Raw genomic sequence first — 25,856 nt, 5'->3', positions numbered from 1 at the left:
ACATCGCCACCTGTAAGTTCAAATGGGAGCAATAAATGAAAACAAAATTTGCAGCAGAATCTGGCAATTGATGCTTTGTTTCTCCCCAAACTGTGACCTTTAATTAACACTACCTTTGTAACATTGTGCTTCTAGATATAAGGGCTTGCTTTGTTATTTAAAACAATCAGAGGAACAGAAACCTATTATGTTTTTAAAGATTGCTGGGAAACACTGAGAAGAAAAGTTTTAATTACATGCACTAGGAATTGGTTACAGTGTACTTTCTTTTCCTTTATTATACTTCCCGCAGTTTCTCATGAAATAATAGCTCATTGGTACCTAGGAGCTAAAAAACTCCCTTTTGTGGAAGGAGAGAGCAAGAGAAAGAATGGCGAGATCAGATATTTTCAACATCTTTCTGGCTGAACTTTATCTGGGTTCAGGCTGACTTTGAGGGGGAGAAATTCATAGGAGAAATTCAAGGTGATTTCTCCATGGGGGTCTTCGCCATTAGGTTTTCCCCTCAAGCACCCAGATTGACCTCTCTTCTTTGTGTTTATTCCCTGAACAGAGCCTTGTCTTTTCACTGTTTCCTGCCCCTCAATTTTGAAAGGATTGACTCAGACCCAGAAAAACTTAAGAAGTTTTGACTTGTGCACACTTGCCTTGTATTAAAGTTCCCTGAGGACATGTGACATTACGTATGGCTCTCAGCCTCCCTTTCCCGTCAGAGAGGATGGTCAAGTACTCGATGGAAGTACTTTCACTGTGAAGTTAGTATTCAGCTTGGTTTGCAGACTACAGATTCCAGGTCAGAAAGGTCCTTCCCCTTCTTAGCTGCCAATTTGAAATAGTGAACAAAGAAAAAGGGATGTTTTGCTACAATCCATCCCATAGATAGCTTCCCACTAAGGTCTGAAAAATGATACCTTCCAGTATTTGGTTGTGCACACCCCCCCCCCCCCCCAGAAGAGGATGGCGTTGTATTTCCCCAAGTGATGCAGAAATCAGCTTATGAGACTCACCCATTTGCCCTGGCCCTTGGGAAAAATCTCTGTGTGCCAAATGAGCATACCTCTCTATGGCCAGTTCTTAAAAGACTTCTCAAACACTGAAAATAAATTGTGAATTTTTCAAGACTGTTTCAGTATGGAATAAGATAAGGAATTCAATGCAGTCCACATTCAATTGGAATGAACAGTGACTGCATTGCAATAAACTTGGTATAGGGCTTTGTAAAGGAGACTCAGCTGCATTTCACAGCAAGTGCTCTATTTTCTAAATAATGCATTGTACGTAAAAGCGGGTAATAAAGTAGATTAATGGACTTTCTACAGAACATTTCAGTTGAGATGACATGTGTAGACAGACCCGCAGAGGTGTTCTCATTATCCCTACAAAGACTTTTCTAAAAAGACTCACGTGGTCTCATTCCTGAGTTCCATACTCTGCTTGTGGCTCACATTTTATTGCAATTTCCTCTTTGAGTTTTTAGATTTGTCATATTAGATTGCTCAACTATCATTTGAAATGAGAGTTATGATAGAGATGTGACCAGCTGACTCAAAATATCTAGGGCAGGCAGCCAGCTCTGGAGATTCATGAGCAAATAGACCTGCTAGGATATAACCTGGCTGTTCTCTTTTTATTGCTTATTACTTTCTTGTCTGTGTCAGAACACAGAATTACTGTCAAGCTTAAGAACAGTTTCAATTTCTAATACCCATCTTCTTATAAACAAATGCATAGAGTTATGTCCCATTTCCTGATCAGGTCCACCTTCCCCACCCCTCATGTTTCTATATTTTCGCTTTTCAAAGACACAGACATGAACAAACATACACCACCGTGCTGTGGTAGGCTAGGATGCTTCATAAGTTGTGTGTGCACACAGCTAAAATATCCAGCCAGGAAGTAAAATATTTAGTGAATTACCACAAGCATTGATTGAGAACATTGAGTGTCAAGTTCTAAATGACTGACAGGAGAATACAGAAGTGATACAGGCAAACTATCTAAAGTGAAGGCAGAATGCCCACCTAAACAAGTAAGGAGAATTCTGTAGGAGGTTGGGGGGAGCTGTGATTTATCTTGACCAAGGATACTGAGGAAGACTTCATTAGAAAAAGTGTGGTTTAAGATTGCCGTGTGAGAGACATGTTGGTGGACAAAAAGCACTCACCCTAATGTTTTTTGTTGAATACCAGTATCCAAAATCTGAAAGTAACTGACCTTTCATTTTTTTCATTTAAATCCTTTTACACTATGCACGCCAGCCCTAGTGCCCCAGAATGTTATAAGAGGGCGCACAATGAGGATGTATGTATATGCACACATTTAAATATTGTGTTTTTTATTTGTTTGTTTGAAGGAAATAAAATGACTGTTTCTCACTCTTTAGTCTCGTTATTGTTTCTGATCAATTTTCTTTGTGCTCTAGTCTTGCTTTATTTTTGGCCCCCTAGTGTGAGTGCTCCTAGGAAACTATTGATGATAATTCAGATGCTGACTATGCCGTTTTCATTACCTGATTTGGGTTTAACCAAAAAGTTCATTCGGGCTCTTCTGTAAGATGTTATGGAAAAACCCAAATGAACTTTTCGGCCAAGCCAATATTTTATGTAGGATAGTGGGGAAGGAAGAGGAAAAAAAAACAAGATAGTCATTGTATTAGTTTGAAAGTTTGTACATATTAAAACAACTTACTGAAAGGCCCTTTGGTTAAAATAAGCTCTCTCTGGAATGTTATTGGCTGTTTAGAAAAAAAGAAAGGAAAAGAAAAGTAGATTTTGTTACTAAAGTTTTGCTGTTTAAATGTGTGAGTCCCACTAAAACTAATTTATTGGGCCAGACTGTGTACTCAGATTCAGATGATCTGAGTAAACAAACAGGAAAACAGCCAAACCCTCTTTGTGTCTGTTACCTAATGGCCTGATCTGCAGTTCATTGGGCTGGTTGATTGATGTTTGAGTGCCAGTAGCTAAGGAGATCTTCAAAGTGATCCATGGTTAAGGCTAGTTTGGTTCCTAAGACAGCTCTAGATCAATAGAATTCCTCTGCTTTGTAGTCAGACATTTCAGTCATATTAAGGACCAAGTCAAAGCAAATCTGCTGCAGTTTCATCAAATACTCAGCCAACTACCCGAAAGTGGGGTATTCTGTTATCTCTATAGACCCATTAAAGAATGACTGAAAACCAGAAAAAGAACTTTTACTGAGGAGTGCTATTTGAAGATGCTTATACAAGATGCTATAGGAAATTTCCAAAAAGAAAAAAAGAAAAGAAAAAAAGGAGTGAAGTGTCTGTAGCACTGTAAACAGTCATAAAAACAGGTGTTAAAATTTTAATATCAGTTTACCTAAAAAGGATGTGCTCATTTCATAAACATTTAGTTGACACCATTTCTATGTAGAGCTTTTCTAATTTTTTTTTTTACCATGTTAAAAAAAAAAGTCACAGATGATATTTTATGCTATTTGTAGTTTTATATATATATATATATTAGGTAATTCAGAAATATTGTTTAATATTACAAGGCTTTATCTACTGGCATTTTTATACTATAGGTGGAAGTTAAACGGAACAGATGTTGACATTGGTATGGATTTCCGCTACAGTGTTGTTGAAGGCAGCTTGTTGATCAATAACCCCAATAAAACCCAAGATGCTGGAATGTACCAGTGCATAGCAACAAACTCGTTTGGAACAATTGTTAGCAGAGAAGCAAAGCTTCAGTTTGCTTGTAAGTAGCAATTATATCATATTGCAAAAGTGACTTTGAATTTTTGTGCCATTGTACCAATCAACCTTTAAAGCAGTTTATCTTAAAAAGTCAAAGAGATTTCAGTTTGTTATATTGGTCTTCTTTACCTTTTTATATATTTGCACAATACCTTTTTTGTAGGATAAATGGTAAATCTGAATGGGAAGATGTTTTCATCTGAACTTAAAAGGATTGAGATAGTTTGACTATATGATAGCTTGGTTATGTGATACTCTATACACATAAATTCACATACACTCAAATTTATACACATAAAGTTTACATATACAACAGGTTATACACACACACACATTTTAAGGAGAGTGTGTATAAGCAAACAATGGAACTGCCAGTACCTGCCAGTACTGCAAAGTGCTTTAGCCATAAAGCTCACAGCTGGAAAAGAGAAAACCTTGGTAGTGTATTAATCCTGTAATTCTCTAGTTCTTCTTTCTTTGAAAAAAAAGGGACATTTTGAAAGCCATTACATAAACAAAAAGTAGAGACAATCAAAGCTTTACCTTTTGTATTTCTGGTTTAGAACATTTAAAAAACAATTTGCTGTCTCTTAAGACCACCGCCTAATAAAAGTTTATGAGCATATGGAAAGATAGTGGAATTTAGAAATAGCATGTTGAAAGTAAAATTCACAGGCAAGAGCAGTCAGTACACATTTTTAATAGACACCTTAGAGGATGGCTGTTCAGCTGTATTTTAAAGCATTTATGTATTTGTTTATGATTATATGTTTCCTTGTGGTGCTCATATAGTGGTGCATTAATGTCAAAGGTTTCCTAATTATGAAGTCTGTTGGCAATAACACTGTAGAATAGTCTCATTAATAAAATCCTCTCCGGAAACTAAACACCTAATATACTTAATATCCAGTGCTTAATCTATTATTGCCATTTGGTGGCATTTTTATTAATTGAGAAATGAGTTTTCTAAGTATTAGGTATATATGGGACTCCAGGATTATTTTATTTTTTAATTTCTTCTGAGGTAGTCTTACAAATAATCTAAAGTGAGCAGAAAAAAAGGAGGGTATGTCTGATTGAGTGGTATAGAACCAAAGTGTTTATTTCTCTTGGTTTAACACAAATCTAATATCTATATTTATTTTTAACAAGAGGATTTTCTTGGATTCTTTTTAGAAAATGATCATAAACTCCCAGAGTAGGGAAATCTCCGTATTAAATGTCTTTTATTTTTGGATGTCACGGTGTGGGAAATTTTAAAAAACAGTAACAATAATAGCACCAGAAAAGAGGTTAACATACCAGGAGCAACTTTTCATTTTTCTAATTTATGACATTTGAAACATAACTTACTAACTCTTAAGACTGTCCTTTTGTAAAAGTCCATACATTTCTACTACCAAAAATATTGGAAAGATGGAATCTCATATTCAGCTACAGTCATTTAAACAGGGGCTTCCCAGGCAGCACAGTAGTAAAGAATCCGCCTGCCAATGCAGGATACACAAGAGACATGGATTCCATCCCCGGATGGAGAAGATCCCCTGGAAGAGGAAATAGCAACCCATTCCAGTATCCTTGCCTGGAAAATTCCATGGACAGAGGAACCTGCTGGGCTACAGTCCGTGGGGCCACAAAGAGTCGGATGCAACTGAGCATGTAGTCACACATTCACGTTTAAATAGGACAGTTCAGCCCAAGTAAAACTCTCCCACTCATTTTGCATTTGAGTGGCCTAAGTTTGACATTGGCCCTGCTTTCCTCACTCGTCATGCCTAATATCCTACAATCCTCAGAATCCTTGGTTGATAATCATTCAGTTTGAAAAATTCTGAAGATAGAGAGCTCATCTGTTCATTACAAAGCATCCTGAACCATAGTCGCTCTAGTTGTGGAAAAACACAAAAACAAGTTCAGTATCTCTTCCTTGAAATTGAAATAGGTATTTAAATCTCTCATCTTCATTTCTGGTACTTACTCTATGATTTTGGTGAGGTTTCAAATATGAAAATATGGTCATACTCCCTGCCCCATATTTATTTTCTTCTCTAGGTACTTAATCCACAATCAATTTCTTCACAACACAATTACACTCAATTATATATCAATTATATATCAGTGAGGTTCGTGACATTGTACAGGAGACAGTGATCAAGATCACCTCCAGGAAAAAGAAATGCAAAAAAGCAAAACGGTTGTCTGAGGAGGCCTTACAAATAGCTGTGGAAAGAAGAGAAGCAAAAAGCAAAGGAGAAAAGGAAAGATATTCCCATTTGAATGCAGAGTTCCAAAGAATAGGCAGGAGAGATAAGAAAGCCTTCCTCAGAGATCAATGCAAAGAAATAGAGGAAAACAACAGAATGGGAAAGACTGGAGATCTCTTCAAGAAAATTGGAGATACCAAGGGAACATTTCATGCAAAAATGGGCTCAATAAAGGACAGAAATGGTATGGACCTAACAGAAGCAGAAGCTATTAAGAAGAGGTGGCAAGAATACACAGACAAACTGTACAAAAAATATCTTCACGATCCAGATAATCACAATGGTGTGATCACTCACTTAGAGCCAGACATCCTGGAATGTGAAGTCAAGTGGGCCTTAGAAAGCATCACTATGAACAAAGCTAGTGGATGTGATGAAATTCCAGTTGAGCTATTTCAAATCCTGAAAGATGATGCTGTGAAAGTGCTGCACTCAATACGTCAGCAAATTTGGAAAACTCATCTGTGGCCACAGGACTGGAAAAGGTCAGTTTTCATTCCAATCCCTAAGAAAGGCAACCCCAAAGAATGCTCAAACTACCGCACAATTGCACTCTTCTCACATGCTAGTAAAGTAATGCTCAAAATTCTCCAAGCCAGGCTTCAGCAATACGTGAACTGAGAACTTCCAGATGTTCAAGCTGGTTTTAGAAAAGCCTGAGGAACCAGAGATCAAAATGCCAACATCCACTGGATCATCGAAAAAGCAAGAGAGTTCCAGAAAAACATATATTTCTGCTTTATTGACTACACCAAAGCCTTCAACTGTGTGGATCACAATAAACTGTGAAAAATTCTGAAGGAGATGGGAATACCAGACCACCTGACCTGCCTCTTGAGAAACCTGTATGCAGGTCAGGAAGCAACAGTTAGAACTGGACATGGAACAACAGACTGGTTCCCAATAGGAAAATGAGTATGTCAAAGCTGTATATTGTCACCCTGCTTATTTAACTTATATGTAGAGTACATCATGAGAAGTGCTGGGCTGGAAGAAGCACAAGCTGGAATCAAGATTCCCAGAAGAAATATCAATAACCTCAGATATGCAGATGACACCACCCTTATGGCAGAGAGTGAAGAGGAACTAAAAAGCCTCTTGATGAAAGTGAAAGAGGAGAGTGAAAAAGCTGGCTTAAAGCTCAACATTCAGAAAACTAGGATCATGGCATCTGGTCCCATCACCTCATGGGAAATAGATGGGGAGACAGTGGAAACAGTGTCAGACTTTATTTTTTTGGGCTCCAAAATCACTGCAGATGGTGACTGCAGTCATAAAATTGAAAGATGCCTACTCCTTAGAAGAAAAGTTATGACCAACCTCGATAGCATATTAAAAAGCAGAGACATTACTTCACCAACAAAGGTCCGTCTGGACAAGGCTATGGTTTTTCCAGTGGTCATATATGGATGTGAGAGTTGGACTGTGAAGAAAGCTGAGCACTGAAAAATTGATGCTTTTGAACTATGGTGTTGGAGAAGACTCTTGAGAGTCTCTTGGACTGCAAGGAGATCCAGCCAGTCCATCCTAAAGGAGATCACTCCTGTGTTCATTTGAAGGACTGATGCTGAAGCTGAAACTCCAATACTCTGGCCACCTCATGTGAAGAGTTGACTCATTGGAAAAGACCCTGATGCTGGGAGGGATTGGGGGCAGGAGGAGAAGGAGATGATAGAGGATGAGATGGCTGGATGGCATCACCGACTCGATGGGCATGAGTTTGAGTAAACTCCGGGAGTTGGTGATGGACAGGGAGGCCTGGCATGCTGCGATTCATGGGGTCTCAAAGAGTCAGACACGACTAAGCGACTGAACTGACTGACTGACTGACTGATCCTTTAGAAATGTACTTAATTCTATGCATGTATCTTGACCTTTGCAGAGGACAGTGGGAACAGTAGTGTCCTAGGAAATGAATGTCTCTTTTGGCAAATGGGGCTGTCAATGATACTCATTGTTTTCATTTTTATTTTTAAAGCTCCAACCTCATATTTCAAATTTATTCCATGTAAATACAGAGCATTGATTTTTCATGAATGGCTATTAATCCAGAGCGCCCCAATCATATTTTTTTACCTAAATCCAGAATATTATATTTACTTCTATTATATTCACCTTCTGAGTAGTGACCCTTCATTCCATCACAGTTGAAATAGTTTTAAATCTTTTTTTTTTTAATCTGACATATTGATTATCCTTCTTGTTCAGTGTAGCAGAAAATGTGATAAGCATGTGTCCATTCAAATAATTGATAAAAAAATGTTGACCTGGACAGGGCAGCCTGCCACTAGAGAATGTCCACTAAAATGAGATTAAATTTATAAATCAATATCCTTCACATCCTCTTGTTCAGTTAGCTACAAATTTACCCTGAACATACTACACTTGAACCTCAGTTTCTCCTACTTGTTCTTAGAGTGATGAGGACGTTTGCCTGGAGGAAATCAAGATGTACTGTTTCTACACATCCGCTTATACCTGCTCTCTGTGCATCTTCTCTAGCTCTTCCCTAACCATTCATCATAAAACAGCCAGAGTAATCTTTTAAACTTGTAAATGAGATCATTCCACTTTCCTGCATTACACCTTTTACTACACTTAGAGTAAATCTCAAATTCATTACCGTGGTCTTGTTTTCATTTCTTGAAGATGACAAATGATCATTTGCACCAGGGCCTTGATACTTTCACTCTCCTTGCCTTATTTGCTTTTCTCCTTATCCTTCACATGCTCACTTCCTATGATTCTCTGTTCTCAAATGAGATGTGACCTCCCAAGAGTAATTTTCCATATCACCGTGTCTAACCTGGGCCTCCAGGTGACGCTGATAGTAAAGAGCCTGCCTGCTGGTGCAAAAAATGCAGATTTGACCCCTGGGTTGGGAAGATCCCCTGGAGGAGGGCATGGCAACCCACTCCAGTATTCTTGCCTGGAGAATCCCATGGACAGAGGAGCCTAGCAAGCTACAGTCCATGGGGCCTCAAAAGAGTCGGACAAGACTGAAGCAATTTAGCACACACGCATGTCTAACCTAGACACAGTCTCTGAAAAAACAGTTCCGAGCATTTCTTCTGTCCTCTGTCTGTCTTCTTGTAGCCCTCTACTTTTCTACAAAACAGCATCTTTTTCAATCATTAGGACTTACTATGACCTGGAACAATTTTGTGTATTTCTTTTTTATCTCTATTTGACTTCCTTAATATAATCTAAGTTCTGAGAGAGCTAAGACTATCTTGTCCCCTCTGTATCTCCAGAGTCTGGGATGATTTATATATAGGAATAAAGGAATTCCTTTATTAATTACCTATTCAATGATGCCACAAAGAAAATATATGTATAAAGTTATTTGGGGGATGATACATATTTTTTGTAAACGTGAACCCTTTTTCTTGTAGTCATTTTCTAGAGTCTATCACCTTGATTATTAATGTAGTTTGTAGATCTTTCTTTTCTATCCTTTGTAAATTAAAAAAAAATTAAAAGACATTGACTCTCTTCAAAAATTGTTTTTAATTGTTTAGAATAAACTATCTTTTTTTAAGTGATATGAGGTAAAGTATGACAATCACATCTTTTGAATGTTACTGAATGTCTGCTTTCTCCCCAAGCATTTTCATAATCACTGAGGGAAAAAAAAATGTTTTTTGACCATACTTACTGCACAGTAAGACACAAGTGAGACTATTTCTTCAGTTTTAGTCAAATGATTTTATGGCTGAAATGGACCTTAATGTTTTCTTGTCTTGTATCTTTTTTAAAAAGATTAAAGGTTTGAAATAACTACATTACTGTTATTTACATAATTAATAAGTAAAAGCCAAAGAACAACAGCTTCAGTTCCTAATCTGGGGTACCTTGTCCTGTCTTTGCTTTAGACTCACTTTGATTTATAAGGAAAACAACTCTTCATCTTTATCTAATATGTTCTACCTTCAAATCTCATTAATATACCTTCTATAATTTTATCTGTATGACACTCTTATAAGGTTGATATCATTTATGGTTTATTTTTAAAATATTATCATGCTGCTTTTGTAGACAGAATTTGGTAATCTCTTGTATTCAGCATTTAAAAAATAAGTTAATTCACATAAGCAAAAATTCTAGTTAATGGAGATGATGCCTCTAAGGACCTCCACTTTTCTTAGTTCAATATCTTTAGGACAGAAATCTTTCCTTGATTAAACAGGCACAGCATAACTGATGAGGTGTGGACATTTTCATGAGCATAGAGTGTTGTAATTTGGAGCACATTTTGTTTTCCATCCCCTGCAATATTAAGCCAGGGGCAACCACTTCTCTGTCACCTAGCCTATTTCTAATGGTAGACTACCAATGCCCTTTCTACCATCTAGTCCTTGTGTTTCACCTTGGGCTGGCAAACTTGATTGATTAGCTGATCAGGGTCTACCCAGCACCTGGCATTTAGTAAACTTACAATACCTGTTGAATAAATGATTAAGCTATAAGGATTGGATGTTAAAGTCATCAGTCCATGTGTGGGACATGAGTTGAACCACTCTGTTCAAGGACTTTCTGATGCTCCTTTGGTAGTGCTTTGGAGGTGGATGCAAATATTTCTACCTTGAGGTTGTATAGAAGACAGTTGGTGTCCTAATTCCAGATAAGGGTGTTTGGGGCTGGGAGGCCTTAGCCTAATAAAAAAGTTCATGCACTGAGCACATCAAAAATGCCATCAAAGTTGATCTATATCCTGAAAAGCTGGCCTAAGATTATGCATAGTTTCAGTAAAATGTTTAGCAACTTCCTTTCAGCTCTCCACCCTGCAAGGGGAAAAGCAAGTTGAATGTTCTTTAATTCTTAGGTAGGCGACTGAATCACAAGATCAGGCCAGGAGTGGAAGGAATTTCAGTTCATTATTTTTCACTGTTTCATGGTAGGGATTTTTTCAGAGGCTGTATCTATATAGAATGAAGTGCTCCAGCTCCACCATCCTCACTGCCCACTTCCCAACCAAGTGCGCATATGTGTTCAGTTGTGTGAGTAATGCCTAACTCCTTGCGACCCTATGGACTGTAGCCCACCAGGCTCCTCCGTCCATGGGGATTCTTCAGGCAAGAATACTGGAGTGGGTTACCATGATCACCTCCAGGGGATCTTCCCAGCCCAGGGATCGAACCCACATCTCTTATGTCTCCTGCATTGCCAGGTGGGTTCTTTATCACTAGCACCACCATACCAGCCCAAATCTGCTTGAGAAGCACCTTGCACAGTTAGTCAACAGGGTAATTTTGTTCTCTGCCATATAGATATGGGTTTTTTAAGTAAGTTGTAATACACACTTACAGGCTTACAAAATATCCAAGTCACTATTTTAAAAATTGTGGATGTGGGCTTGAGAAACTGAGATGCTCTTTTGCCTAAGTTTAGATAGAGTGCAATGTTGTCCATCGCTCCCTTCCACTTTGTGTGTTTTATACTGCTGCTAGAACTGAGACTTCTCATCTGAGCTGTGGGATGGCCATACTTCTTTTTTAGGATTGTTATGAAGATTAAATTTTAAGGCATAAGAATAATTCCTAGTAAAAGCACAGAATGATTCCTAACATGAGAAAATGATGAAATAGCTGCCTCTATATTTTTCATCTGTCTTTTCTTCTCTTTCTCCTATTTTCCACTTCTTTTCTGTCTTTTAAAAATAAGAATAACAACTAACCTTTATTAAGAGGTTAGGTATATGAGATAAGAACACAAGCCCTGAGGTCAGAGCGTCTAGCTTAAAATTGTTTATTCTATAACCCTATAACCTGGGACAAGGTCCTTTCCTCTGCCTCATCTTCTTTATCCATAAAATGGAGTAAAATCATGGCATCCAGCCCCATTACTTCATGGCAGATAGAAGGGGAAAAGGTGGACATAATGACAGATTTCCTCTTCTTGGGTTCTAAACATCACTGCAGACCTGAAACCAGAAGACGATTGCTTCTTGGCAGGAAAGCTATGACAAACCTAGACAGCGTGTTGAAAAGCAGAGACATTACTCTGCTGACAAAGGTCCTTAGAGTCAAGGCTGTGGTCTTCCCAGTGGTCATGTAAGATTGTGAAAGCCAGACCACATAGAAGGCAGAGCACTAAAGAATTAATGCCTTCAAACTGTGGTCCTGGAGAAAACTCTTGAGAGTCCCTTGGACTGCAAGATCAAACCAGTCAATCTTAAGGGAAATCAACCCTGAATACTCTTTGGAAGGACTGATGCTGAGCTGAAGCTCCAGTATGTGGATCATCTGATGCAAACAGCCAACTCATTGGCGAAGTCCCTGATGCTGGGAAAGATTGAGGGCAGAAAGAGAAGAGAGCATCAGAGGATGAGATGGCTGGATGCAATAGACATGAAGTTGGGCAAATTTCAGGAGATGGTGAGAGACAGGAACGCCTGGCGTCCTGCAGTTCATGGGGTTGAAAAGAGTCAGACATGACTGGGCAACTGAATAACAACAAAATACTCCTAGATTATTGTCTAGCACACTTTAATAAATGTTAGCTGTTGTTATTTTTTATTATGATTTGATTACTCCAGGTCAGAGATTATGCTTAGCACTTTAAAAGCATCCATTTAGTTTTCAACATAACCCGAAGAAGTATAGGCATTATTTTTGTCTCATAGATTAAGAATCTGCAGATTAGTGAGATGAGGTAACTTTAACCAAGGGTGCAGTGGAAGGGAGAGGAGCCAGCACTGGAATCTGGCCACCTTACTTTTGGGCAGATGACAGGCATAGTTCCCCCATGACAGCTAAAACTACTCTTTCTCATGGAATTGATGTTTAAATTATAGATGTGAGTGGTTAGTAAAATGTTTCTTTTGTAGACACAAACTTGATTTCTAAATGTGTTTACAACCTTTCATAGACTTCATTATTTTGTTTGTTTTTAGTTTTTTAATTATAGGCTTCCTTGATGTTGTCATAATGTTGATTTACCATTAATATCTAAAACCATGTGTATACCACAATTATGCATATATTTGTGACTCTAATTTTAATATAATTGGTTTCAGGTTCCATAATGAGAATAATTAATAACAATATTTCTTCTCTAAAAGTTAATATGCAAATTTCCAATTTATTGCTAGGTTGTAAAACATTCTGAATATTGATGTTTTATGATAAATAAGTGTGGGTTGGCAAACTTTATATCCCCAAGCAGTAAATGACATATTATTAAACATTTTTTTTCTTTTACTCCCATATTATTCCTCCCCCACATGAGAAAGAGATGTACTTTAAATGTAGATTATTATGAAGAGCTTCCAAGAGACTAATCCAATAACTCCAGATTTTAGCCTGTCAGACTGATTGCTTCATAAACATTGTTTGGGGCCTTGTTCCTGGAAGAGATTCAGCTATTTTACAGCAGTTCAGCTCTTCAGAACAAAAGACTTATGCTACTCATCGTCACCTGCTGGGGATGACTATAATTCATACATAAGTACCTCCAAATTGCTGATGGTAAAGTTAAGTCACAGCAAAAGTAAGTCCCCTGCCTGCTGTCTTGGCCATGGCAAGGTGGTGTTCTTTTGAAGGAAGCGATGGATACACTGAACTCGGTTGGTACCTCGCATGAAGTGGGAAAAGACACTAGGTTGGTACACTATTCAAACCCTGCCTATCTACCTCCTGAACTTGTATTATGGGGAAGGAAAGAAAAGAGGGAAGGAAAGAAAAAAGGAAGGATGAAGATAATATATGAAAGAGAGTCTTAGGTGCAAAAGACACCCCATGTTCGACTTTTATGACCTCTCTCTGTATATGTATGATACATCAATAAGGCAATCCATTCTGAGATTAATTTCAGTTCATTTATCAGTTATGTGTCAGTCAATGCTTTTTATAGTGAGAAGATCACACTGATGAGAAGTAGATGATCAGAAAGCATTGTTGAAAAAGATTGTTCTTGTGGGTTCTATAGCGAGACTTGTCTGAGTTTTCCTTAACTTGAGCACCACCTGACAATTGTGGTAATGATGGTAATAAAGATTAATGTATTAAATTTAGAGTGTTGTACTGTACTTGGCTGGGGCTTTTTGCAACATGGTTTTTGAGCCTTGATCATTGTGTATTCACAGTAAATTTCAAATGTTCATTGCTTTTAATATCCAATAATTAGTTTATCTTTCATAGCCAAAGAATGAAATATGCAATCAGAACAATAACTGGGGTTTTGATAGATGGCCAAACCCAGGACTGACTTGACTGATTTTTAATTAGAAAGGCTGCTTAAATAGGCAAACTTTTGTTTTGAGCAATAAAATGTTGATGGATGACTGTTTGGATAAATAATTTGTAAATATTTAGGTCAATTAAAACTTAACTAAGAAATATTTGGATGGCAAAGCTGCTAACATATATCAATGAAGGGCTTTGATTCTCCATAAAAACAAAACAAAACAAAACATTTTCTTATTTGAGTAATTAGAAGAATTCAACCCAAAATTTGCTGAGTTTCTGAAATATTGCTTTTAGTAGGTACTTTCTGCCACTTTATTGTTTAACCACTGAGTCATGTCCAACTCTCTGTGACCCCATGGGTTGAGGCACACAGGCTTCCCTGTCCTTCACCAACTCCCAGAATTTGTTCAAATTCAAGTCCATTAAGTCGGTGATGCCATCCAATCATCTCATCCTCTGTCGCAACCTTCTCCTGCCCTCAGACAGGAGGAGACCTGTCTCCTTCCCAGCGTCAAGGTCTTTACCAATGGTTCAGCTCTTCAGATTAGGTGACCCAAGTATTGGAATGTCAGCATCAGTCCTTCCAATGAATATTCGGAGTTGGTTTCCTTCAAGATTGGTTGCCACTTACTATAATACTGAAAAGACATTACTGGTGACAGTGGGTGTCTATTGAAAATTTCATAAGATAAACTTTATAACTAGTCAGTACATGGGTGTGCTATTGATTCTTAGTGATGTAGGCAGTTATGAATTTTGATATAAAAAATAATTGAAATTCAAAGTATACAGCATTACTCTCATTTGCTTTCTTCTCTCTTCCATGATACTCAGTAATACATGCAAGTCAGGTGAAAGTGAAAGTCACTCAGTGTCCGACTCTTTGAGACCCCATGGACTATACAGCGGAGAAGGCAATGGCACCCCACTCCTGTATTCTTGCCTGGAAAATCCCATGGACGGAGGAGCCTGGTGGGCTGCAGTCCATGGGGTCGCGAAGAGTTGGACACAGCTGAGCAACTTCACTTTCACTTTTCACTTTCATGCATTGGAGAAGGAAATGGCAACCCACTCCAGTGTTCTTGCCTGGAGAATCCCAGGGAGGGGAGCCTGGTGGGCTACCATGTATGGGGTCACACAGAGTCGGACATGACTGAAGTGACTTAGCAGCAGCAGGACTGTACAGTCCATGGAATTCTCCAGGCCAGAATCCTGGGTAGGTAGCCTTTCTCTTCTCCACGGGATCTTCCTGACCCAGGAATAGAACCGGGGTCTCCTGCATTGCAGGCAGATTCTTCCCTGAGCTATCAGGGAAGCCCTTCAGTAACATAGAGATACTAGTTAACCAAGTTGGTTTATTATATATATAATAACTTAGTCCAATTTGATGTCTGTTTGGGTGAAAAAGAGTAGTACATGAGTAAATCAATGAATACAGAGTTCTTTTTTTTTTTTTTTTTAATTTCAGAAGCATTCTAAGAATGTTTGGTCAGTCATCAATTAGGCGTTGCCAGATAGTTGAAAGTAGAAGCAGAATTGAATGGGAGGAGGTGTCAACATAGAGAATAGTATCCCATCCTTTTTCAAGAGTTTGTATGTGACAGATTAAGATTCAAATTCAAAATCCAATTGATTTAAAATGGTAGTTTACCAAAAGATAATTCATCTAGAACTTTCAACATGAAGACTGTTGGCTAAAATTTGGAAAATTGCATTATAGCAAGAGGCAACAAATGCTGAGTGAAAATGAGAATGCAGTTGTGGAACAAATTGGAAAGTGGGTCTTTTCAGATATACTTAAATTAAGGACCTAGAGATCATCCAGCATTAGGCGTTTGAACCTTAAATTCCATGGCAAGTTCCTTTTGAGAGACAAAAGAGAAGACACAGGAGAAGGCGCTGTGATCATGCAGGCAGAGACTAGAGAGAAGCTGCCGGGGACACACAGGATTGCCAACAGCTGTCAGAGGCTGGAAGGGCCCAGGGACCATTCTCGTCTAGAACCTTCACAGTGAGCACAGCCTGACCATCCCTTCCTATGCTTAGTTGCTCAGTCGTGTCCAGCTTTTTGCGACCCTATGGTCGACCCTTTTGTAGCCCACCAGGCTCCTCTGTCCATGAGGATTCTCCAGGCAAGAATACTAGAGTGAGTTGCCATGCCCTCCTCCAGGGGATCTTCCCAACCCAGGGAGCGAACCCAAGTCTCCCACATTGTTAGGCAGATTCTTTACAGTCTGAGCCATCCAGGAAGCCCAAGAATACTGGAGTGTGTAGCCTATTCCCTTCGCCAGGGGATCTTCTGAACCCAGGAATCAAACCAGGGTCTCTTGCATTGCAGGAGGATTATTTTACCAACTGAGCTATCGTGGAAGCTCACACCTTGGTTTCAGGCTGAGAGCCTTCAGAATGCGAGAGAACAAGTTTCTGTTACTGTAAGCCACCAAATTTGTGGTAACTTGATTATGGCCATACTAGGAAATTAGTGACCAGTGTATGCCCAGATCTTTACCTTTTCTTTCCTGACCACGTTTATCAAGGAAAAATTGAAACCATGTAGGAGTAACACTGAAGTCAGGTGCTTTTGTAACTCAGCTGTGTTAGGAAGCAAGGTATTGAGAGGGATAACCTTGATTAAATGTGGGATAATCGAGGCCAGTTTTGTGTCACACTTTGTGTTTTCTTCTGGGGAATGTAAAAGGGGATTTTAATCTGTATGTCGTATGAGTTGATGAAAATCTGAAAAATGTAGCTGCAGAAGCTCAGAGCAGCCTTTTCTTTTCACCAGTGTATTTCTGCCTCTCTCCAGGAATAGCCTTATATAGGCCTTTTCTAAAATAGGCAGAAATGGCTCATTCTCCATAGAGTAAGGATTTGAAGAGTCTGAGTAGTTTTTCTGGCCCCTAGACCCTCTCTCTGGACTGCTTTTCTCTAGGTCATTTTCCCTGAATTTGACCTTTCTCGGGCATGCTAAAGTCCTCGAAACTGGCTGTTACCACGTTGAAAGTATCTGGCCGACCTGTGTCTGTAACAGTTCCACTGTGGTTCCTCACGTATTGTTATGATTCGCGTTATGACATTTCTAACTGCAGAAGCCCCTGTGCGGTCAAGGGCTGATGCCACTGTCTTCCCGCTCAGCACCTTTCCCTGAGTGGGCTCTAAATCGGAACAAGCCCCTTGGCTCCTAGCTGACGTGTATTTTATGCACCATCCTGGCTGGTTTTTACTTTACAGCTGTACTATGTGACCCCTGTAGAGAACAAATGCCTTAGAGTTCAGAGGTTAAATCACAAATTCAAAGACATGATGAAAGGGGTGTGTGTGTGTGTCTCCACGTATGCATGTCTGTGTTTTTCCACAAATTAAATTATTCTGTTAGATATTTTACCAGAGATTAAATTCTGTGCTAACCGGGTCTTTAATTTATTCCTGATATATGTATTTAGGATGTACACTAATTATAAGTACAGCGTTAATCTGCTGCCAAATGTTTGCATTGTTCTATATCATTAGCATTTCACATTTTTTGTTTGTTTTCCATCGCATTTCCTTATTCCCACCCCAAATTCACTGTTATAATATGAGCAATCTATTAGCTTGACTTCGTAAAATTTAGTTTAATTATATCTTATAGACTATCTTTTAAGTAGCCAAATTTATGAGGGCAAGTTACTATGAGAGAGTCAACAAATGGATTTTCTTACTTTTAATTCAACAGTTACTTTCTCCTACTGTATGCAGATGTTATCACCAAGAGACTAGGCACTTATGAATAAATAGGTACTGAATAAGTCCTTGTGAAATAAATTAAACTGAATGAATATATGAATCAGCCAGTGTAAGACCTTAAGAGAAACAGAAATGCTTTGGCCTTTGACAGCCTATGAGGTACTTTTTTGTTCTAAAATAGTCTGTTTCCCTGAATTGAGTACTTTTTTATTGTTTGCTTCTAAAAAATATTCATTGAAGTGTTGCCTTTGACTTTTATTACCACTTTTCTTTAATAACAGTTTTATTAACTTATGTCACATACTATATAATTCAACAATTTAAGATATATGATTTACTTAATTTTTAGCATATTCACTAAGTTTGTATAACCATCACCACGATCTAGTTTCAAAGCCATTTCATTATCTTAAAAAGAATCCCTATTCTCATTAATAGTCATTCCTCATTCCACCCACCCTGACAACCACTGATTTACTTTCTGTTTCTATGAATGTTCCTATTCTGGACATTTCATGTAAGTGGAATTATGTAATATGTGGCCTTTGTGATTTTTTTTCATTTAGCATGATGTTAGCAAGGTTCATCTACCTTGTAGCATGTACTTCATTTCTTTTTATGGACAAGTAATAGGCCACTGTATGGAAATAATACCATTTTGTTTGTGCATTCATCAGTTGTTGGACATTTGGGTTTTCACTTTTTGGCTATTCTGAGTCATGTAATATAAATATTCATTTTCAGGTTTTTCAAAGGTGGACACATGTTTTTATTTCTTTTGAGTGTATTCCTAGGAGTGGAATTGTTAGGTCAATTGATAATGCTATGTTAACATTTGAGCAACTGCCAAACTGTTTTGTAAATTGTCTCAATCATTTTATAATCTACTAAGAGTCTGTGAGGGTTCTAATCTCTGCACATCCTTATCAACACTTCTAATTGTCTTTTTTTATTGTAGCTGTCATAGTGAGTGTGAAGTAGTATCTTGCTATGGTTTTAATTTTCATTTCCCTGATGGCTGTTAATGTTGAACAACTTATTATGCATTACAACTTATTATGCTTTATAACGTTGCTTTTGGAGATGTGCTTGCCTGCTAAGTCACTTCAGTCGTGTCTGACACTTTGCAATGGACACCTATGGACTGTAGAATCCCACACTCCTCTGTCTGTGGGATTCTCCAGGCAAGAATACTGGAGTGGAGTGGGTTGCCATGCTTTCCTCAAGGGGATCTTCCAGATCCAGGGATCAAACCCGAGTCTCCTGTGGCTCCTGCACTGCAGGTGAATTATTTACTGCTGATCCACCAGGGAAACCTGGTTTTTGGAGATCTGTATTTCAGTTCATTTCTCGTTCAGTTGTGTCCTACTCTTTGCAACCCCATGGACTGCAGCATGCCAGGCTTCCCTGTCCATCACCAACTCCCAGAGCTTGTTCAAACCCATGTCCATTGAGTCGGCGATGCCATCCAACCATCTCAATCTTTGTCATCCTCTTCTCCTCCTGCCTTCAGTCTTTCCCAGCATCAAGGTCTTTCCAATGAGTCAGTTCTTCACATCAGGTGGCCAAAGTATTGGAGCTTCAGCTTCAGCGTCAGTCCTTCTGATGAATATTCAGGACTGATTTCCTTTAGTATGGACTGATTGGATCTCCTTGCAGTCCAAGGGACTCAAGAATCTTCTCCAACACCACAGTTCAAAAGCATCACTTCTCTGGCACTCAGCTTTCTTTATGGTCCAGCTCTCACGTCCATACATGACTCCTGGAAAAACCATAGCCTTGGCTAGATGGACCTTTGTCAGCAAAGTAATGTCTTTGCTTTTTAATATGTTGTCTAGGTTTGTCATAGCTTTTCTTCCAAGGACCAAGTGTCTTTTAATTTCATGACTGCAGTCACCATCTGCAGTGATTTTGGAGCCCAAGAAAATAAAGTCTGTCACTGTTTCCATTGTTTCCCCATCTATTTGCCATGAAGTGATGGGACCGGATGCCATGATCTTAGTTTTTTGAATGTCGAGTTTCAAGCCTGCCTTTTCACTTTCCTCTTTCACCTTCATCAAGAGGCTCTTTAGTTCTTCTTCACTTTCTGCCATAAGGGTGGTATCATCTGCATATCTGAGGTTATTGATATTTCTCACAGCGATCTTGATTCTAGCTTGTGCATCATCCAGCCCAACATTTCCCATGATGTATGTACTCTGCATATAAGTTAAATTAGCAGGGTGACAATATACAGTCTTGATGACTCCTTTCCCAATTTAGAACCAGTCTGTTTTTCCATGTCGGTTCTAACTGTTGCTTCTTGACCTTCTTGACCTGCCTCTTTCTCAGGAGGCAGGTAAGGTGGTCTGGTATTCCCATCTCTTTAAGAATTTTCCACAGTTTGCTGTTATCCACACAGTTTCGAATCTTATGCTCATTTTTAATTGGATTGTTTGGTATTCCATTGTTGTATTATAATATTACTTAATTCTGGATACAAATTCCTTATCAGATATGTGATTTGCTGTCTTTCACTTTCTTGATGATGTCATATGAACCACCAAAGTTTTCATTTTGATGAGGTCAGTTTATCTATTTTTGTTTTGTTCTTGGTGTCATGCTCTTGGGATCATATCTAAGAATCCAGGGTCACAAAAAATTAATCTTATGTTTTCTAATAAAAATTTTATAGTTTTAGCTCTTAAGTTTAGGACTATGACCCATTTTGCTTTTTTTTTTTTTTTTTTTAATTTTTGTTTTCAATTTTAGGATGATTGCTTTACAGTATTTTGTTGGTTTCTGCCCTACAAGAGCTTGAATCACCTATATGATCTATTTTAAGTTTTGGATATCTTGAAGTTGGGGTCCAACTTCATTCTTTTAAAATTTTTTCAAATAATTCTTCTGCATGTGGATATTCATTTGTCTGAAAATTTTTAATGAAAAGATGATTCTTTTTTGTCATGAGATCAAAGAAATATGATGCATATATTACATTAACTATAGACTCCATCCTGTTTTCCCTATAAGCATAACATATTGCCTTCGGGAATGTCATGTAAAATTTAATATATATAAATTCTAGGATATCTAATCTTAAATAACATCACATTGGAGCCTTGACAACCTAATTCACTGGTTCTTTATTTATTTATTTATTTTGTTTTTTTGGTTCTTTAAATTTAAGGAAGAACTCATTTTTTTCTTACTCCTCAGAGTCTTAATTCTGTTTTCCTCAAACAACCTCTCAAACAAGAATGCCTGCAATTTCTTAGGAGCAATCAGTGTTTTACAGGCCAGGCACGCTCCAAATCTATAGAGAAATAATCTTCTCTAAGGCATTGAAGTCCTAGGATAACTATTAAATAAACAACCAGACCATTTAACATTGGCCAGCACATCTCCACTTCTAACTCTTCCAAAAACTGTAAAGAGGTAATTGGTGTGTATTTGCATATGTTAAAGGGCCCTTTGTGTTTTTTCTCAGAACAAAAAAGACTCTTGACCCAGGGTTTATTTTGAAATGTCAGTTTTCCTATCTCCACTAGAGTACTTGTAATTTCTCATAAATTTTCTTAGACCTTTCAATCCCCTCATTGCCTTTGTAATATTCTCTGTATTTACCACCAACAGGCTGTGTGACCTTGAAAAGTTTCCACACTTTCTCAACCCCAGTGTCCTCGTCTATAGAAGGTGCATAATGATAATGTTTAGAGTTGTGAGAATTAAATATGCCAGGGAAATGTACTTTATATGTTTATCAACATGCCTTCACCTGTTCATCTTCAAAATGTACATAAACACACAAATGCTATGCTTTCTTTTTAAAAAACTTTTTAAAATAAATATTTTAAAATATTTATTTATTTGGCTGCATTGAGTCTTAGCTGTGGCATGTGAGATCTTTTATGGTTCACAGGCTCTCTAGTTGTGGCTTATGAGCTCCAGAGTGCATTAATAGTTGTAGTGTGTGGGCTTAGTCGCCCCTTGGCATGTGGGATCTTAGTTCCCAGACCAGTGATCGAAGCCAGGTCCCCTGCATTGCAAGACAAATTCTTAACCACTGGACCACCAGGGAAGTCCTTATCTCCTTTGTCTATTAGTGCTCCAGTACTTTGTAAGTGCTCTGGTCCTAGTGTGGTTTTGTCTGGGTCTCTCACTGGCTACTGTACACTCTCAAAATCAGACTGAATTCATGATTTTACATTTTACTCAGCATTAAACTTGGTAGATTTTTCAAGGTTTCAACAACAGTTAGCAATTGGTCTCAGATATTAAGCTTCATGGCCCTTGAACCAACATTGATCAACCTTAGTGTAATTCAACCTTAGTAATCACAATCTGACATTTCTACTAAGTAATTATCTATGCTGGTAGGAAATTGTTAATCCTCCTGCATATTTGAAAAATTAAGTACCTTTGGGAAATGCTACCACATCCTCCAAGTACATGTGTTGTGAAAAACTGAGTTATCAATACTCAGTGTGGAGATTTCCTTTGTGTGTTTGTTTTTCTTCCTTCCCTTAAATATTTAATGAATACCAACTAAGTAGTAAGTGCTATGTTAGATGAGGCGGAACACATCAGTGAACTTGACAAATATGAAGTTTACATCCTACAGGGAAGACAAACATTGGGCAACTAACCACAGTGGGGTGTTAGGAAGGTCGAAGGTCTTGATTTCTAAGGAACATCAGACACAATAAGCAGCAATGGAAAGAGAATGGAGAGATGGCCTGAAAGTAGTGTTTGAAAACTGATCAAAGCAAGCATTTAGTGCCTATTTCTTAACAACACTGTACCCATACACAGAGAAACTGACATTGTTGGGTGTCAGAAAGGACAAACCACCAGTTGTAGAAAGAGAAAACATTTCATGAATTTAGGAATTTGGACAATGGGAAAGTAAGAGCCTCCCAGAATTTTATCTCCTGTCTGTAGCTTTTCCAAATGAATCCTCCCTCTCTCCCTCACCTCACCCTCTATTCCCAGGAAATCATGTCTTATCACCACTTCTTCCAAATCAAAGTCGAAAGATACAGTAAGGATTTGGGGGGTTTTGGTGCAGAATTCTTTATTAACTGCCTCTGCCACACTGGCTACAGTGGTCTTCCTCAGTGCTGTCTTTTCAGTCCTTTGTTGATTTCCTTTATGTGTCCCCTAGTAAGAGTCTATATCTATCAGTCTGTCTGTTGCTCATCACTCCCACCAGAAGCTTTACTGATGCCTTGCTTTGTTCAGTACATTTTTGTTGGATAAGCAGCCAAGTAAGTCATTCTACATGGAAGCAAGGATTCCAGAGAGATGCTTCTAGGAGTGGCAACCTTGAAAGCTTAACTTGTACAGCTCAACATGCAAATAAATTCAGAGACAAAAGTAAATGTGCTTTCCTTTGAGAAGAGATGTTGCTCTGCAGGAGGAGAAAGGCGAGCTCCCAAAGACTTAGTTTACTCTGTTATCTTGTGGCTGCTATGCACATAACTTTTTGATCAGAAGGATGTTTTGACCACGTCTGATGAACAGTGGTCATGTGCTTGGTTTTGAAAATAGATCCATTGTTGATATAGTCAAAAAATGTGAATTTATAGAAGTGCTGTTTATCACCTTTTGTAGTTGTTTAAATATGCAGCTAGTTGTTTGAGTATTCATTTAGTGACCCTGTTGGCAGATAATAGAGATAATAATTAGTCTGTGTAATACTTCAGGGTGGAAAATGCAAGGCCCACTGGAAAAATGCTTCTACCTGAGAGTACCAAACTAGAAAGCCCCAGATGCTGGGTTCTGATCCCCTGTCTTCCTCTGATTTGCTCTATGAGCGACATCTTAATGGGTTTCCCTTGTGGCTCAGCTGGTAAAGAATCCACCTCCAATGTGGGAGACCTGTGTTCGATACCTGGATTGGAAAGATCCTCTGGAGGAGGGAAAGGCTACCCACTCCAGTATTCTGGCCTGGAGAATTCCACGGATTATACATACAGTCCATGGGATCGCAAAGAATCTTAGTAATGACAAGGAGCAAAGTATTGAATGTGCGTTTACTTTGGCAGCTCTGTGACTTCGCAGGGGCTTCCCTGGTAGCTCAGATGGTAAAGAATCCACCTGCAATGTGGGAGACCTCGGTTTGATCCCTGGGTTGGGAAGATTCCCTGGAGGAGGGTGTGGCAACCTACTCCAGCATTCTTGCCTGGAAAATCCCTGTGGACAGAGGAGCCTGGCGGGCTGTAGTTCATGAGGTGGCAAAGAGCCGGACTTGCCTGAGTGACAGAACACACAGCGCAGCTCTGTGACTTCCCTGTCCTGATGGCCCGGCATGCAGTACCGTGCTCCCCAGGCAGCAGGAGTTCAAGAAAAGCTTTTAAATTAAATAGCTTACACTTAGTATTTTTGCTTTTTTTTTTCCTCTAACTGGTTAGAGGCAAGAAGAACTTGAAATATCGTACAGCAGTACATGTGTGATGTCATTTACGGTTCGCCAACCAAATGTTGAAGCTAGAAAACATTTGTGTATAAATGTTACATGAGTTGAGGTTTTTAAATTGATGAAATGTAAGTAATTTGGGCAAAGAGTGGCACTTAGAGATGAACGAATGCATTCCATCTGCAAAGCCTTCATGTTTATTACTTTGAGTGTCATTGCCATTTCCTGCTGGAAGTTAAGCATCACACATGTATCCTTCATTTGACCAAGTGGCCTTGATGCCTCTAAAATGAATTGTAAATCCGGGAATATAAATTACAATCACATCATAAGAATCTTCCTCTTAACCTTGGCGATGATGTGAAATAGTGCATTTTAAGCTGGTTTGGAAGGTTAAGAAGGAAATCTTGTTTTAGTTGATTAATATTTCATCAAAGTCAATGTTGCTACAGTTAGCAAGTAGGTGCTCAATATTCAATCTGTTAACTACAAGTTGTCTTTTATTTGAAAGTGTTTATTAAAAAGAAACAAAAAGGAAAATTGTTGAAGTATTTGCTGGTTTGCTGGCACAATCTTGTTTAGGCAGCTGTAGAGAGTTAAGGAAATAAATATGGAGGAGCCTGTCCTCAAATTGCCTCCAAAACAATGCTAATGATTTCCCCTGTTTTTTTCTTGGCACTGAGGCCTGTAAAGCCAAGGAAACTGTCACTCTCTCGGCAGAATATGTTTTGGTTCTTCCTGTCAGTGGCTTGCTCTACTTTCTCCCTGATCATCTAAGATACCACTGTGACGCCTTGGAAAAATAACTAATAGCTAAAATGTCTATACTGTTTAGAAAGCACTTTCAAATCTGTCATTAACTTTGGTCCTTACAAAGGCCCCATGAGGTATGATTTATCTTCATTATCATCCCACCATACAGCTGTGGCATGGGTGCCTCAACATGAGAAGCTGCTTCCTCAGATTCCCACCACTAACGAGTGTCAGGTCTAGGGATCAAATTTCAGACTTGGGACTTCAAGTCCTAATGTCTTTCCACTATACCACGGTGTTATTTTTAGTTAAAATGGGCTCCTTTCTTAAGTCAAATCAAGGGATCTTTGCTCATGAGGTGTCTGATGTCTGTCCTTATTTTGTGAAGAAGATATTTGGGGGTGTACCTTCAAATCCATGTTCCCAGAACTAGTGTCTAGTGAGATTGTACCATATATATTTTTTTAAAGGCAGAATTCACACAATTTAAAGACATTTTTTTTCTCCTGACTTGATATCCTTCTTCTAATGTTTAATGTTAAGGAATTTTTTTCTTTTATAAATTGATGACAGTAGAAGATGGTGGTGAGAGTGGTGGTTGTTTTAAACACCAATACTTAGAAACATCTGGGTTAGTTTAATACACCTCCCTTTTTACAAATAAATCTGTTGCCCCATTAAATCCAGTAGACTATAAACTAGTGTTTTTAAAAACAACATGAGCTGATAGAATAAGTGGCAGGTAAACTGCTTCTTACTGGCAGTATCAACTCTTAGAAAACGTAAGTAGAGTCAACATC

General features: G+C 38.4%; 1 protein-coding gene across 1 annotated transcript in view; it reads left to right on the top strand.

Annotated features, from left to right (window-relative positions):
- Window positions 1-25,856, top strand: part of CNTN4 (contactin 4) — a 966,700-nt gene that overhangs the window by 630,803 nt on the left and 310,041 nt on the right. The window contains exon 6 of the mRNA XM_065935280.1: window positions 3,550-3,725. Coding sequence (XP_065791352.1) covers window positions 3,550-3,725 — 176 coding nt within the window. The remainder of the gene's footprint in view (window positions 1-3,549; window positions 3,726-25,856) is intronic.

The sequence above is a fragment of the Muntiacus reevesi genome, chromosome 4, assembly GCF_963930625.1.
Source record: "Muntiacus reevesi chromosome 4, mMunRee1.1, whole genome shotgun sequence".
NCBI lineage: Eukaryota > Metazoa > Chordata > Mammalia > Artiodactyla > Cervidae > Muntiacus > Muntiacus reevesi.
Note: the sequence above shows the minus strand (reverse complement) of the source record. Positions and strands in the feature narration are given on the sequence as shown.